Below are 17902 nucleotides of genomic sequence, written 5' to 3' on the forward strand. Positions count from 1 at the left end.
TGAAGTCTTCGCAGAGGAAATACAATGTCTGCCCTTAACTGCAATTTCAGGTCCTTTCCGAATGCCTTTTATTCCCAAGATGCCTGCTGCTGATTTGTTAACAAGTGGCTGAATTAAGCAAAATACGATAGTTACCTAACAAGATATTACTGCTGCATTAAATTGTTCTCAGTAATGTTTTAGACATTGTCTTACACTTTTCCAACCCCAACAGAGGTGCATATTCTCCAGCTTGAAGGAAGACTAGCACTGGATCTGCTATGCAGTGACACTGTGAAGCATCTTGCTCATGGCACTCTGACAAAAGGAAGGTGTTTCCCTATATGTAATTCCCAGTACTATGGCCACAATGGTTTTAACTACACTGTTCCAACCCAGAAGCAGCCTGTCACAAACAGTGCTCCTATGTAATACCCATATTTGTCCTAGTAGGCAGCTTGAACATGGCAAAAACTCCATCTGCCCATGTGACATGGGATGCTTGAGCTCTTCCGAGAAGGGGCCCAAGCCTTATCTATCAAAAATCATGATGTGGTGATGTGCAGCGTCCCAAAAGGGCAGATGGGCTAGATGGAGGCTGCTGGAAGCTGCTGAGCCTGCCAGAGTGCTGGGGCCTGTCCAGAGGGCAGATAAGCACATGATAAGGGCAGGATTCACCAGAGCTCCCCCCTCCTTTCACAAGCACTGGCTTGGTGGTCCCCACCCTCGCCCCAAGGACCCCTCTGCAGGCAAATGCAGTGAATGGACAACTATTTTAGCCAAGGGACTGCTCCCACTCTCACTGCTCTGCAGGGTATTTACAGCCAAGAGGCCAGCCCTGGCCAAGAAGGTTGCTGCAAAAATCACTGGAGATTTTACTCTTGGGAACATGCTGTCGCCATATGGTCTCCACATTAATAACACCAAACAAGTGCTTCATAAACGGTGTTCTAATAACAAGTACCAGAGGAATTAATAATAATCTAGCTCTTATTTTCTAATGCTCTCGCTTTATTAAGAACATTTATGCTGTCTGAATGGGCTCTTCTGGACAAATAACATCTGGCACCCACATGAATACCTGATGAAATTTGTAAGATCCTGGGTATCTTATAAATTGTTAGCATGGCTTCCAGTAACATTACATTTTTCTTTTGTTCTAGGTGCATAGCGTAATGTCCATGCTGTACTACACTCTGATCATAGCTTTTTTGATCAGCACACAGGCAGCTCCAAAGTCAGAGGACAATGTTCCACTGGAGTATCCTGCAGAACACTCCCTGCTCAATACCCACCGGAGTAACAGACACCACATTCCCAAGGCAGCTCCACAGACATCCCAGGGCCACTCTACTTGGACGATAAGTAGAAGAGAAGCTATAAATATCACCATGGACCCCAAGGTTTTTAAGAAGAGGCGATTCCGGTCCCCTCGGGTGCTGTTCAGCACACAGCCCCCCCCAGTGTCAGGGCAAGGACACAGCATGGGATTTCTCAGCAGTGCAGGCGCTCTCAACAGGACTGCCAGGACCAAGAGGACTGCACATCCCGTGTTACACCGGGGGGAGTTCTCAGTATGCGACAGCGTCAGCATGTGGGTTGGGGACAAGACCACAGCCACTGACATTAAAGGCAAAGAGGTGACGGTGTTGGGAGAAGTCAATATTAACAACAACGTTTTTAAGCAGTACTTTTTTGAGACCAAGTGCAGGGACCCTAAGCCAGTGTCCAGTGGGTGCCGAGGGATCGATGCAAAGCACTGGAACTCTTACTGCACCACCACACACACCTTTGTCAAAGCGCTGACCATGGAGGGCAAACAGGCGGCCTGGAGGTTCATCCGCATTGACACCGCCTGCGTGTGTGTGCTCAGCAGGAAGTCAGGGAGACCCTGAGGTGCATCTAAACCCCCTGAGAACATCCTCCTACCCCCCTACCTCACTCTGTAAATTATTTTAAGTTATAAAGGACTGCATGGTATATTTATAGTTTATACAGTACAAAAAAGGAACCTCATTATTTATTAAACTCTTTTGGAAACTTTCTGTGTTTTGCTATTTATTTAGTGGCAGAAGCCCTCAAAAAGATGGTCACTTTGGTCTCGTTCAGCCATATGATTCTGAAATGTTCACAGGGGTTGTTCCCACTAAACAACCTTCGCTTGCCATCCTACTAAAATAGAGCATTTTCCACAGTTTTCACACACATTCCTCTCTTCCACAACAAAAGAACTTTTCTTCACAAAACCTGACAGTTGACTGTGAAAATCTGGTAGGTTTATTTTAAATGGAAATAGTTTTGTCCAACTACCAAGAGCGTGAAGAAGACCCTTCTGAACCTGCTTCCAGTTTTACTAATTATCCATTAAGATATTAATTTTCTATAATTAGTCACCTTAGTGAACTCCGGCTGGAAATACGAGTTCTTCCTGTTGCAAGACAGATTTCTAAGTAAGACCTGTAGTGCATTTTTTAATATTCCCAGATCATTTTCACTGCAAAAATAATCAGGTCTGAATGATTTGGGGATATTTGTCTGCACAAGAGTACCACGGTCTAGTGTGAGGCATCCCTGCCCGTGGCAGGGGTTGGAACTGGATGATCTTAAGGTCCTTTCCAACCCAAACCATTCTATGATTCTATGAACTAGATGCTTGTAGTTTTGCATTTAAATGCTATGTTACAGCTTATTACTTCTGAGCTCTGTTAAGAGTGATGGGGTTGTAAATGTCAGTATAAATGTATAAAAATAGTTCATGTGGCTTATAATTAACATTTTAAATTCTCTCCAGCTAGTATTTTGGCAACAGCGACTTGACATATTTTCACGCATGATAGAAGAAAAATAAAACAAAAGCCACCAAAAATGACTTTTTAGAAGGAGCCCCAAGTAACCCTGTGTTCATTATTTCTGTGCTTTGGAGAACATTGCTCTAGAAGGACCCAGTGAAGCCTGAAGCCTGTGATGGGTGTTTCAGTCAGTGCGTACTGAGAAAAAGCTGCACTTTCTCTCCATGTTTCCTTTGGAAGAGCAGCTGTTATCCACTACAGAAACTGGTTCAAAACAAATACCATGAAGGTTTTTCTTCCTGGTTTCTCCTAAGTCCTAGAAGACACACTTTCACCCTTGCCTTCCCTTATGCAGTTCTTTCTTTAATGAAAAAAGCAGTGCTGTCGTTTGCTTCCTCCATGTAAACAGCAAAGGCAGAAAATCTCTAAAGAAAATGTGTTTAGTGTTGGTGGAAATAACCAAACCTAGGCAAGATCTGATCTCTGGTATGACGGTGCCAGTCTGCGAGAAGTGGAAGGCACCAAGACAGAGACTATTCTCAAGAATCACTAGCATGCCACTTTGCTGCCCTCTCTAATAGGTGGTTCTTGTGTGGGGCAGCAATATTCCAGCAAGAATGCTTTGCTCTCTCCAGAAGAACATATTTGCAATACTTGCACGAACAGTCCGCTATCTGAAAGATCAAGGAGAAAGCAGGCTCCTGACTGTTCTGTGTCCTCCAAATAATGCCAACTTGTTCTGGAGTAGGGGGAGGCAATGGAGGCTAAGGAATACTCACAGTGCAATCATGTAGGCATCAGATGCTCTGACACAGTAGCAAAACACAACAGCAGCAGCATCCACCTGCCAGTCATCACAGGAAAGATGGAGGGAGATCAGTGGAACACAGTATTCCAAAGCAAAGGAAAACAGATTTGAGCAGAATCCTGTCTGTGCTCTACGGTGGCCTTAAAGCAATGGACAGAAGTAACAAATCTGCGTTAGAAGTGCTCTTTTACCATACATGACACAATGCAACTAGGGAAAATGAAGCTGCTGCTCATTCAGGACTATCAGATTTATTGAGACTAACATTATTGCTTCATCCTTCGTGACACTGATCTAGTGAAAAGGACAGTTCAAGACATTTACCCTTGACCTTGATCCCACTATTAACTGCAGATTCTGGAATTCTAGACTTGGAGGTACAAATCCAAGGCGGGAACTTCAATTTTACAGGTGTACATCATTTCTCTCCCTGCACATCTGTTATTATGCCGGCGTGACATGTAGATGTGACCAATGATGTGCTGAAAAGTGCTGAAGTATTTCAAGAAAATAATTTAATGATAATATGGGGGTTTATGATTAGAGAGCAAGAAAAACCTGGAAAAGCTCATTCTTAGAAAGAGAATTGTTGCCATGTTTAAAGTTTTGTACTAACTGCATGTTTAGATGGCAAGATAAAGCTCCATCTCTGACCACAGCTGCACAAACCCAGCCTGTGGGACTCCCCCTGCAGCAGTCAAACTTTATTCCACTTACAGATGTTTGCAACCATGTTTAAAGACTTGGATTTAAAACAACAGTAGTCTAATCCATTCTTGTAATAACTGGCATCATATTTTCCTGCTACCTCCAACAACAGAAATACTCTTGATAAAGCCCAAGCACAGAGTTTCATGCAATCTAAGGAGGTTAGTATCATACCATGAGGATACCCTGAACAGCCAGAAATGAAGTACAAGACTGACTGAATCTCTTAAATGCTGCTGCTCTACAGCACGACAGGCTAGGTTAACCAAATCGGAACAAACCCTGGGAAAAGCAACTGCTGATCCTCCGGAGCTTTCCAAACCACCATGAAGCCATTGACAAGACACCTTTCATAAAGACCTTCTGATTATCTCAATAAAAAGCATCTCTTAGCATTCTACAGAGACAGGTGAACTGTCATGGAGAATTCTTCTACACAAACAACATAGTGAGAACCAGTGCCTCCCACATTATACCAGCAACTTGGCCTCAGAATGCAATGCCTCCAGGAGGTGAATTAGTGTGTGCATTTGTGACTGATTATCCTGACTGCTCTCTGCTTCCTTGGGCAACAACTGATATCTTAAAAACAAAGGACGACATCAAGATTTAATTAGAAAACTAATTCAGTGCCAAGCTTTGTTCAATTTTTTTTTTCCTAGAGATAAAATCCAGCTAAAGATGCCTGAGATACCATCTCAGTTGCAGTGATTTGACCTTTTACATCATTAGGTTACAGCAGATTGCTGTTTACAATGACTCCATGTACAACAGGCTGGGAAAATTGTGGCTGTTCAGCCTGGAGAAGAGAAGCTGCATGGGGATATCAGAGCAGCTTCCAGTGTCTGAAGGGGACTACAAGGATGCTGGAGAGGGACTCATCAGGGACTGCAGTGACAGGACAGGGGGTGATGGGTTCAAACTGAAACAGGGGAAGTTCAGGTTGGATCTAAGGAAGAAGCTCTTCCCTTTGAGGGTGCTGAGGCGCTGGCCCAGGGTGCCCAGAGAAGCTGTGGCTGCCCCATCCCTGGCAGTGTTCAAGGCCAGGTTGGACACAGGGGCTTGGAGCAAGCTGCTCCAGTGGAAGGGGTCCCTGCCCGTGGCAGGGGTTGGAGCTGGAGGAGCTTTAAGGTCCCTTCAACACAAACCAGTCTGGGATTCCTGCCAGAGTACAGAAAAGGGAACAAACCCACCAGTCTGCAGTTTGCTCTTCTGGAAGGCACACCCCTGAGGAATTATCAGCCCAATATGAGAGTGACAGAACTTTTAGAGAGAGATTATACAAATCAATTCAAATTTATGTATTCTAAGCTGCAAAAACTATTTTCAGTGTTGAAGTAAGTAATTTTCCAAATACTGACTCTGAATTGATTCAGTGGTGGTGGTTGGGATGCTGTGACAGCCATTAGCAACTGTCAGCATAGCTGTTGTGTTGAATCTGCAGTTTGTAAATATTTGCAGGAACTGTTCTTTACTACGGTTAGCCTTTCTCTTTGATTTCTTTCTTTTTTTCCCCTCCAGTCAAGGATGCGGTAATCTACCATTTTACTGTCTGCCACTGACATTGTGATTGATGCAAAGAATCCTGTAGTGCTGCAAAAGTCATGTACAAAGAGGCCTGAGTGTTGTGTTTAAATGCCTTCCTCTTTTAGTTTTTTTGCTACACATTCCTGGGTAATGTCTGGCATGTCAGTGGGATGTTACTGATTGAGAAACTCTTTCAACAGTGCCCTCTCTCAGTGGCTTACAGTTACTGAGGAGAGGGCAGCATGTTACAGGCTCCTCTGCTGGAGAAAGCAGACTGATGGCAATTGCAGCAAGTCACAGAATGATGGAATCAACCAGGTTGGAAAAGACCTTCAAGGTAATCCAGTCCAACCATTCCCCAGCACTGCCAAGGCCACCACTAACCTGTGTCACTGAGGGCCTCATCTACATGGTGTGTGAACACTTCCAGGGATGGTGATTCCACCACTGCCCTGGGAAAGTTATAGAGGAAAGGTAGAAATCCGTTTCCTTACATGATTTTAAGGTAAGAGGAAAACAATTACAAGATTACTGCCCATCAGGAACTTCCTGGATTCTGAATGAGATCTCCCTTGATCAAACCCGTAGCACAATGGCAAGAGAAGGGATGAGGGGCTAAAGACCCAGGGGACGTCATAGCACAACTTACACTGCTGAAATACTGTTAAATACACTAAAACCAGCTTGCTTTGCTGTTCATTCCACTGTATCCAATGAATGACAAGAGCATCCATATTTGGATAAGTTACTTCCATTTGTACTAGCTGTAGTTTGAACATAAATGTTGATTCAAAACCGCAGTTCAGCATGGAGAGCAGTACACATATGTTGTCGACTTCTTTCAAAAGAAGTGCTACACACTCTTTGCTAGATTCTCTTCTGACTGTTCAAGAAGTTTACTAAGTTTATATATTGATATGAGCTTGAAAACAAACTGCTTCTCTCGAAATTAAGAGCCTTTATTTCTTCTTAGAGCCTCACCTGTAAACATGAGGACTGAAAACAAATATGGCTAAGGAAAGCTACTTCATAGTAAATAAGATTAACTAAATGGACTGCTGTGAAACACATTTATTGGAAGAACTGCAAAGTCAGTACTACAAGAATCTGAAATTTATCCTTTTAGATTCTGAGGAAGGAAAACCAAGATCCTTATATTTAAAAGCAAATCAAACCAGATTTGGTTTCACCTTTAATCAAACACCACATGCAGAACACCAACGATTTCACTGCTGCTTATTTGGTCTGACTAAGGAGTGCAGGATAAATTTTGCCTGCAGGAAAACAGATCCTTCTCTAGAAAGATGAGGAAGGTGTGGACCATAATCAGTTTCCATCACCTAACATGGGACTCATCCTCTCGTCACTGCTGTTATTACAGTTTTGGTTTGGTGGTGGTTTTTGTTGGGGGGAGACGATGACACATGTCTGAAATCCTACTGATTACTCAATCATTCCTACTGCTGAGTCGATGCCAAAAGCCTGGAATGCCAGGAAGGCCACTCTGATGCCTAGACCTGCAGTCAGGTTACACTCCATTGGGGCTTCCCTTGATTATTTTGAATTTAACTGCAACACAGGAAATTTTGACATTGAGAAGGAAAGAGCCAGGTTCCATAGCAATGATGCTTTGTCTTTGTGTCTCCTTTTATCCCCTACATGACACTGCTGCTTCATTATCTAATCCCTTATTTAAACATGCAATTAAATGCTGGAGAAGCCATACCCTTTCCAGCTTTCCTTTTGTAAGCAGTATCTTTCATTAGAGCAATTACAGCCTCTGTCAGAGAACTTAGTTGGAGTCACTGTGTATTGCATTTTAACTTTTCTCTGGCTGGGTTCTAGAGGAATTCTTTGCTCTAGAAAAGTCAGTTCTGTCTGCCTACAAAAAAGCCACTGGACCTGATACGCCATCTTCAATTCCAGCTTTTAGTCTGTATAACCAATGAGGACTGGACACTGACACTTCAGTAGCACCCTTCAACCAAGCTGCTTTATGAAGTGAAAAGAAACTAGCAAAAGACTAAGGAGCATTGTATGTCACAGCCCGACGTGGAACAAAATATGGCATAACCACTCTACAGCAGTTTAATATTTAAAGAAAACAGTCCAGCAGAACACCTGGGCACGGGGCTGAAACCAAGAAAATACAAGACAGAATTATCTAACTTCCAATCTGGATGAGAGACAGTATCCAGTGGTTTTAGACATCATAAGGGTTTCATTGGCAGGACCAACATCTCGATAGAAAAATGAATGTTCCTTTGGGTTTGCTGGTGTTGAAGAGCAAAACAACTCCGTAATGGTTTAAAGAAGTAGCTGACAACATTCAGAGATGCACTTTCCTCAGCCGACAGCTTTTGGTATTTCCTTGGATCAAATAAGAGAATGTAATGTTCACAGGCAGCATGTAACAGAAGACAACATCTCAAGCTTGACAAGAGCAGACAAGAAGGGGCTTTGCAGGTAAGGGCCTTGAGAATTCTTCATTTCTCTAAGACTACAACAGGTCCCAGCATTGGCCTCAAATTATCAAAGTATTTTGTCCTTATCCTCCCAGTTATAACTATTCCTACAATCATTATTTTTATCTTATCAATCTAGTTAAGCACTTCCTCAATGTTCTTTGAGTTTTCCTTATAGTCCTTCTAGACTTCAAACAGCACCAAATACTTCCTGATGGAATCAGAAATACCTACCTTTTGTAAGGTTCCCTTAAACCCTCCAAAAAATTAAGAGGAAGGATGAAGATGCAAAGCTTTAATGTGCATCTCTGTTCAGGAAAGCCATCATTTGTTACCTGTTGTCCAAGTGATGGGGACACTACAATCTAACTATAATTGAAGTCAGCAGGTGAGGTAGGAGGTTCTTCTACTGTGCTTCTGCCAAACTTTTCTGGAGGACACTTTTTTCTTGCTTTATATGAAAAGAAAACAAAACACCCTAAAAATGCCCATGTCTAAATCAGTTCAATGCATTACTGTTTTAACTACATATGGCTTTTTCATTTGAAGCATTGCTTTTGGCACACATGGCTTTTAAACAGAATACTGCAAGGCAGCATAAAGCACAAAATCTAAGTGTTATGTGAAGCACAAACTGGTGCTTAACTTAATACTCAATTCAGTTACCGTGCGATTGCTCCTTCTGTTTAGCAAAGGCAAGCCTGTACGGAATGCACTGACTCATGGATTGTCTCTTTTGTATCACTTCTGTTTACATAATCCAGCCACATAGCAGCCCCTTTTCAGGCATTTAGCAAGATCTCGCCCTTAAGTTTGTGATCCAAAGTGTGATCATTGGAGAAATGAGTCACACAGTTGTAAAGCTATGCAATAACATTCAGCCTAGGTAATACCTCCAGCCTCTGATGAAGGCAGTGCAGATGCTCTCAGCATCTCTATGAAAAGCACATCTGTTGCTGCTGATCATAGGCATCCTCTGGGGATTTTGTCCCGTTCTCCATTTTCCTCTTGAATCATTTGATTTGGTTAGATTCCAACTCGACTGCACAGAATCCAACTCTGAGAACAAGTTAAGCCATGGCAGGAAGGAAGGAACATGCACAATCCCAATTCCCATGGGATAGAGCTATTAACCAATAAATAATGAGACTTGTATTTATTAAAGGTTCTAATTAAAACAGAGCTTTATGATTTAGGAGTTAATCTGTGTGCTAATTGCAATATTCAGTTTGATAGGTTGCAATAACATTCAAGCTCTATTCATTTTCATTTGGTATTGATTTGAAGGGAAGGAGCATTCAAGTCATGAACTGCAGGTGATTGCTTTGGTTCTAGGTTCTTCACACAGACTGCGTGTCTAGTTTCTAAACACACATGCTCTGTTAGTCTTTAGGCACCATGGGATGACATTTTAAGTGGAGTGGAGTGTGCTGCCCATAGGAAACTGCCGCTGAACAGGTAAATAACGAAAAAGTGTGTACAGTGTCCACTATGTCAAACCTCTGTTTGCAAGACTCAAAGTTTTATTCTGTTTTCCCAACTATAAAATCAGAATCGAGAAAGAGAGCAAAAAGATTCCGGGATCATAGGAAAGGCAGTATCTAATGGGAAAGTGCTGTTCTAAACTGGGACTGTTTACTAATGATGGAAGTCCAGTTTTGTCATTCTAGGAAGACAAGAGTTCTTGAAGTTCTCTTTCAAAGTGCACTCCCAAAGCAGACCATTGAAGCCAAACACAACAAACTCTGCAAGGGCTATTGTTAGCCTGAAGCAAACAACTTTTCCGATGTCTGACTGGAGCAAGTTATCAGACAAGCTCAATGCAGAATGATTAGGCACTAACACTATTTTCAAGAGCCATTTAACATATATCTCTTGCAGAGTTATTTGCCAATTACACTATTAGAATTACTGCACACAAATGTATCAGTGAACTGTAATAACCAGGCAAAAACCAGGCAACATGCTGCTGCATTTTGCCAAGACTGCAAGATGATGCAGAGAAGCCCTTTGTGACAATATCATCATCTTGCTTCACTCTTTGCCACATACGTATAGTGGCCTGCACATAACACAGCTTACTATGTGTTGAAGGTATTGTTACAATTAATGAGTAATTGCTGACATATGAAAGGGAAAACAAGAATGTTCTGTTTACTTGCACTTCACCTCCTGTTGGAGTTTCCATGCTGCCTCATTGCTGCTCTGAGAGAGTTCCCAGCACCAGAACTGTGGCAAGTTTATCTTAACTTATTTTATTGTAAAGTTTCTGAACATAAAGTTCAATGCTTTCTGCTGTGTCCCAGGTTGGCTCAGATATGCTGATTACAATTCCCACAGCCAGCATGAGGAGGAGGGTGGCACTATGAAAATGAAAGCCATGCATTCCAGGAGCAGCAGACTTGTGTATAAGCTCCTCACTGCTGACACATGCAACACTTTCCATCCACTAAAGTTACCAAGAGATTTATCTTTCTGAAACTGGAAGAAGATGTCATCCCCAGCTACTCCAGTTAGAACCAACCTAGAAGTTTCCTTCCAATTTGCACTTGAAATACTGGATTACTCTCTATTTCACCAGTGTTTAAGGCATTCCAGGTCCTAATTTTCTGATGTGTTTAAAAATAACCAGACATTTTTTGGATAATTTAGCAAACAGAATGGCTTATCTACCATGGATTTGGCATAGATTGAAACAAGCATCATTTAGCTCATCTTCCCTAAACTCGGGTCATCTTTAACTTGATCGCATTGCTCAGACACTGAGCAATGCAGGTGAACAGATGATTCACTCAGTGATTAATAAATTCCAATACAGTTGTCATCTGCAGTGAAGCTTAAACACTGACTGCTGAACATCAAAGCTCTGCAAAAGCAAATAGGCAGAATCGCATTAATTAATGAGGTTTTGCAAACTGGAGCTGCTCCCAGCTTCTTCAGTGCTAGCCTGAAAAATGATGTTTATTGTCAGAGTTTATTCCTTCCGTTCATAACGAGTCATTCTTCAGCTTAAGTATACACCCACAGCATTGGTCATGCACTGCAAGGCAAGTCAACAGATGATGGTTTCCCTTTAACTAGTTTGAACAGGATCGTGTGTTGGAGCATAGATTCAACAAACATTTAATAGTGTCACTTTCTCAGCATTCCCTGTATTTATGTACAAACTGCTGCCTTTTTTGCTAATGCTGACATACTTAGGAAACAGCTGTAGTACTGACACCCAGCTGGTGCTAACAACGCAATTCAAACAGGCTGTCTTGCAGTTGGAAGGTTTCCTTTTGGTTTAGCAGATTTTCCCCATGCCATTCTTATTTCTATTTCCATGCACCATTTTTTTTGTGCTCAGGATCAAGCTTATTATCGATGAAATATTCTAGGACTTTGAAACAGGTCTCATTCCATACATAAAGCATCTTCCCTGTCAATACCCCAAACTGAAACAGCAATTGGAAGCAGGAGCAACAAGGTCACAGTTTTAGCTGTTTAAGATAAAGTAGTAGATGGAGGAATGAACACACATTTTACCCTCCAAAGTTCATGCAGAACAGGCTGCAACAACACCAGCATTCCTGCCAACAGGCTTCACTCTTTGCCTGACAGAGCATCTGTCATCCAAGTACCTTAGATCTTCCCTTCAGCTATGTATTAAATGCTGTATTTTGCAACTTGAGCATCAGCTACAGTTGGAGACAAATCCACCACTCCAGACTGTTCAGAGCAGCCCATGGAAACAGCAGATTTTCTTGGTCATTTGCCCTGTGTGAGTGCTCTGCAACCCACTCCACTGGAAAAACTGCTAAATATACCTCTTAGCAGAGCTGCTCCTTTCCACATACCTTGGAGATGTCAAGATGTTTCTGTATAGGAAATGAGCAGTGATTGAGGCTAATCTGAAGCAGGTCTGAAAATGAGCGAGTACACTTAATGGCATTTATGTCTGACAGATCCCTCCTGGCAGTTGTCATGTAGGTCCCACATCTCAAGCAATCATTGTAAAGCCCTAAAATGCTCTTTCAAAGAACATATGCATTTCTGAAAAGGCTTTTTCTGTGGGTTTTTTCAGTGGGTTTTTATCCCGTTTGTTTGAATCAATAAAGTGGCTCTGAAGATAAAAAATGTTTCTGGGCTGACTCCAGATGCTTTCCTGGCTTTTTTCCAATGATGTTCAAATTGGGGGTTGTTCAAATGAGCAAACAGTAGTTTTGTGGTTTACTCATAGAAAAAAATCGGGAGCCCTGGTATTTTTTTACCACATATTACCAACAGGGTTCAAGAGGACCCTCTCCTCTGTCATATGGTTCTGGCTGTGCATAAACATTGCTTTGACCAATAGGGGCAAATTTAGATACTTCCCAGAATGATTTGTTGCATTCTCACGACAGTTGAGATCTCAGACTGGATTAGATCCAGTGGGAAAATGTTTAGACAAAGTAGTGCACCAAACAACACTCTTGAGAGATGTGCCTGTGGTTTGCCTGTAGCAGAAAGTAAGGTTACAGAAAGACATTAAAAAAAAAATCTCCTGTTATGATTGTGTGGTTCAGAGTGAATGACCTATTCACAGGGAATAATACTCCCAACGAGGTTGCAGGCCAGAAAAATTGAGCAACCAGCAAATGTGCTCAGGATCTGTAACACCAACCATTTGGTTCAGCTCTAACTCAAATATGAGAGTCCAGAAACGGAAACCAGAGCAAGAGAAGAGGTACATGGGGAGACAAGAAAAGAAAGCTATAGCTTCAACCCCTCCTCCAAACACTTTCCCTCCTAGATTTCAGGTTTCAAGAGACCTTAGGACAGTATTTGGCTAAAAAGCCTGTATTCCTCATTCAGTGATCAAACAGGAGAGGTAAGCATGTAGGGACTGGAAGTTAGAAAGTGCAAATGCAACATGAAATTGGAAGGAGGAAGATGGTCTTAGCACTTCTACGATGTTGCACAGCATAACCAGCAGGTTGAGAGAGCAACTATTGCGTATATAAATATCTATGTATATACAGATACAAGAGCTTCCACAGCAGAGAAAAACAGATGAACAGTGAGAGCACTGTGATCCAAACCACCACGGGGGAGTACCAGGGGCACATAGTCACTGTTCCTGAGTGGATGAGCCACAAGGTCCCTTCCAACCCAAACCAGGCTGGAATTCTAGGAATATACAGCTTTTCTTATACTCTTTTTTTGCTGGAATGTTACCTAAAGCTGTTTAGAACCTAAAAGATGTAACAAATTGAAATCATCTGGAAACAGCTTCTTGTCTGCCATCCATCACATGTAACATTACAAAACCTAATTCACTGTTATTGTTAAACTGCTGTTAGATGTAGTGCTAGTTAATTTCATTCACATCTTTGCTGTGAATACACAAAAGATTCTTTGTAAACCAGAGACTAATCAACAGCAAAAGATAAATAGCCAAATATGTCAGAATGACTTAGTAGTTCTTAAGCTGTATGTCCTCCATTGCATGTTTATTCTCAGTGTTTAAATTCATTTCTAAGCCAGAGGTCAAAGTGAAACCTCTTGTATTTATTTTCATAGTGTGATGAAATAAGCAGAATGTCACAGTGTTACTCCATGACAGATCATGTTAACTTACATTGCAGACAACTGCTTACACTTTCTCTGAGGTGGATTGTGAAGCAGTAACAGCATAAAGCTGAGACCACTTTTCTCAATGTGGGAAGCTGATGATCTTGGTGGCTCTGTGAACAATCTGGTCCAGGAAGGAGAGATTAAACTCCAAGGTCCATGGGCAGAATGGTTCGTTTAATCAGGGTGGGAAAAGTTGTTTATTAAAAAACAGAGATAAGAAATAGAGGATCTCTGAGCCAACAGCAGCAAACCCAAAAACCTTCTTGAGCTTGTCAGAAATAGTTTCTACAGCTTTTAAGACCTAAGCAGGCTTTCGGCATTACTGAAAAAGTATTTAAGCCTCTATTTAGCCTCTTCCTTTTGCATCAATGTAAGACACAGAGGGAGCTAAGAATGAACAATGAATCAAATGAACACATCAGCCTCCTGTACTGGACTACATCATCACGAGAAGCATTACCTGAGGGGGTAACCCTCAGCATCCCATGACAGCTCTGGAAACACACACAGTATCTCTATAAGAAGCAGGCAGTGCTCTTATATGCAAAGACATAAGAAGTAAAAGTGAGAGGAACTTGCAAAGAGGTCTTGAGACTGGTTAGTCTGACTCAGCAATACTGTGATGGGCTATTTTTATAACTCTAGTTAAAAAGTAACTGTAAAAACAGTTAAAGCTGAATTGCTACTTAAGAGAATTTAGTGTGGCAGTTGGTTCCACTATGGCTATCCAACACATCTTACTTCTCCTGCATTAGATGAAAGGAATAAACAAAAGTCTGTTACCAGAGCATTAATAATTTCCTTTTTCAGAGGCAGGTATGTTTGAATGCACTCATCACTCTAAGAGACTGTTTCTTACACCTTTGGAAACTAACACCTAACTCAATATACTACCAAGAGTTGATCTTACTCATCCACACAAACGTATTTCAGGGATGCACAACAGGATACTATAGGAGTCTGGTATAACACACAGTTGTAAAGCTATGAGTAACATTCAACCCAGGTAATACCTTCAGCCTCTGATGAACACAGTGCAGATGCTCCCAGCATCTCTATGACAAGCACATCTGTTGCTACTGGTCACATGCATCTTATAGGGCTTGAGGATACTCAATGCTACCAGGACTGGGAAATGCAGATCTGGGAAAGACAAATGCACTTCAACAGAGGAAAGAGTTCAGCCTCTCTGAATTATGTAGGACACAGCAACATGCATTCAATTGCATGACACAAACCTACTGTAGAGGCAGCCAAAGTGCTATGGAATGCACTCAGCTAAGAGAGAAGGACCCCCCACTATCATTCTTGCCATGGCTGGCATATTTGAATATATCATTATAATCATCCATTACCACGGACTGCATATATCCTATAGCATTATTATCATGTATCACAAGCCTTACATGCTGTCATGCCTTTGATACTTCTGCCACTGAGCTGTATCACTCGACATGTTAACAACACTAACATAGATCAACAAACTCTGGTGTGTGCTCATCTCACAGGGCAGCCTTTTCCAGTTTTAAACAGCAGTGACATTCATCAATTCACATTGCTGACACCACAGACCACTGACACCACAGACCACAGACCTGGGTGCTGTTATGATACAAGCTGTGGCTTATCCCAGTCTCGAAATGCGAGGTGTGCAGGCAGCAAAGGAACTTGCTACTGCCCAATATTGCGGTGTGTTGTCCAAAAAAAAACCCCAGATATTATATTACTCTTACATTTCCACTTTGGTTCCAGTTTTGCTGTCTATTCTTTTTATCCCCCTTTCCTTTCCCTTAACATTTCACCATTCTTAATTTCTCTGTAACATTTAAGTTTGCATTTCAAAGCACGCATATTCTTGGCCTTTGAAAACTCACCAAGAAATCACCTTTACTTCTCACAGTGCAGACCCAGAGCACCAAAGGAGATTTGCTTGTTATCTTAATAGAATTCAGAAATTGCTCCACAGAAGTCCCTAAAAGAGAATCAGTCCAAGTTAGACTTGGCATCTGCACAAGTTGCAGCCATTTTTTTGAATACTTTGACAACACTCTTATGTTATTGTCTCCCAGTTCATTTTCCTGCTCATGTATTCCCCAAAGAAGGAAAGAATGGTATTCCTGTGCGCTGAATAAGGACACATTCTGCTTGTTAGAGGGAATTAATTCATTATTTTCCCTTCTCCTTGTTGGATCTTTGGATCATGACTCTTCAAATCCTTCTAACTCCTGCTTTTCCACATGATGGCACAGATGTCATCCTACCGCCTCAAAGTAAAAGAAGTAAGAACGAAACTTCAGCAGCAGAGGACATCCTTGCTTTCAATCTTTGTCTTTTCAGCTGGAAACTGCAATGACAGCCCTCAGAAATCACAGCAAGTCTCTTGGTTTCCTAAATCTGATTTAATAACACAGAAAAACTGATCTATTCGGTGCTGGCAGGAGCGATGCTGCAATGCATAACCCCAGCTCAGTCAGGCTCTACTTTGTTTCACCTGTGTGCATCTAGACACAAACTAAAGGTGAAGCATCAATAGGCTTGTTCTTCTCTAAAGTGGCTTCTGAAGGAACTCTGCAGTCAATTAAGAACACTTTAATTTTCTTTCTTCCATTTGATCTTCCCTGCAACATATTTTTCATATTACTCCTCACATTTTACTTCCATCTGTTTTCAGCTTTTGATTAGAAACTTGGAAGTTCAACTTTAACAGCTCAGTGCAGAGACCTGAACTGCTTCCAGCCCTTTTCCTCCTTGCAGGATCTTAATTCAGTTGTATGGTTCTTTTTGCTGTACCTCTGCCCACACCGGAGGCCATATCCTTAGTAAATGGTTTGCAACTCTTGCAAAGAGCCCTAACCTCTGCAAACACAGGAGGGGTTTGTTATTCTGAAAGAAAACCTTCAAAACCAAATGATACTACTTCAAAAAGTTTGCTATACACTGTATCATTATAGGGAAGCTCCAAATTGTCAGGTTCATCAAACAGAAACCCATTTAAATGTTAGTTAACAATTTCACCAATAACAAAGGACCAAAGTACCTCAAATATCTGAACTCAGTCCAGAATTCACTACAGAGACACCAAAACCCAACGGCCAAGCTACTGCTCAGGAACAGTGTCCTGGTTTAGCAGTAGCAGTCATTTTTTCTACTGGTGCAGTGCTGTGTTTTGACTTTCGACCTGGGAATAATACTGATAAAGCCAATGTTTTCAGTTGTGGGTCAGAATGTTTACCCTGACCAAGGACTTTGTGAGTCTCATGCTCTGTCAGGGAGGAGGAGAAGCCAGGAGGAAGCAGGGACAGGACACCTGACCCAAACTAGCCAAAGAGGTATTCCATACCATAGCACGTCATGCCCAGGATGTAGAACTGAGAGTTCCCAGAAGGGCTGGATCACTGCAGGGTGGGGGTGAGGTACCGGTTGGTGAGCGGTTGTATTCTCTTCCTTGTTATTTCCTTTATCATTATTACTATTAGTGGTAGCAGTAGTGATTTGTGTTACACCTTAGTTATTAAACTGTTCTTATCTCAACCTGTGGGAGTTGCATTCTTTTGATTCTCCTCCCCGTCCCTCCAGGAGCGGAGGGAAGAAAGGTGGGGGGGGGGAAGTGGACTTCGTGGCTCTGATTTACGGCCTGGGCTTAAACCACGACAAACAGGAATTCAAAATGTGCAGTAATAGGCACTGTTTTGATGGGATAACCATGTCCTTCCTTGTGCAGGAACAAGAGAACCTGGCAGTCATGTAGTCAGGTCAGGAAGGGCTGCGGGATGGTCCCATCTGCACCACTAAAATAGCATCATCTTTACCGTAACAGCATTAAACAGCACAGAGTCAGAACAAGGACTGATCTCCATCAACTCAGCTGCGTGCACCAGGGATACCTCTGAGGTATACAAGAGGCAGGCACGTAAACGCCCAACAAGAAATGTGGATGTCAAGACACATCAGTGATTTAGGAACAGCGACTCTCCCCTAACATCTCAATTCCAGCTGAATAGCCACAAGGGCTTAATTCTCAAGGACCC

General features: G+C 42.0%; 1 protein-coding gene across 1 annotated transcript; it reads left to right on the forward strand.

Moving 5' to 3' along the window:
• Window positions 1-1154: 1154 nt before the first annotated feature.
• Window positions 1155-1874, forward strand: NGF (nerve growth factor; the record flags this gene model as incomplete). Its single annotated transcript, XM_080633116.1, has 1 exon — window positions 1155-1874. One exon carries the CDS (start codon window positions 1155-1157, stop codon window positions 1872-1874), a length of 720 nt encoding a protein of 239 aa, XP_080489242.1.
• Window positions 1875-17902: the final 16028 nt, after the last annotated feature.

This window comes from Psittacula echo (assembly GCF_963264785.1).
Source record: "Psittacula echo genome assembly, chromosome: 22".
Classification (NCBI taxonomy): domain Eukaryota; kingdom Metazoa; phylum Chordata; class Aves; order Psittaciformes; family Psittacidae; genus Psittacula; species Psittacula echo.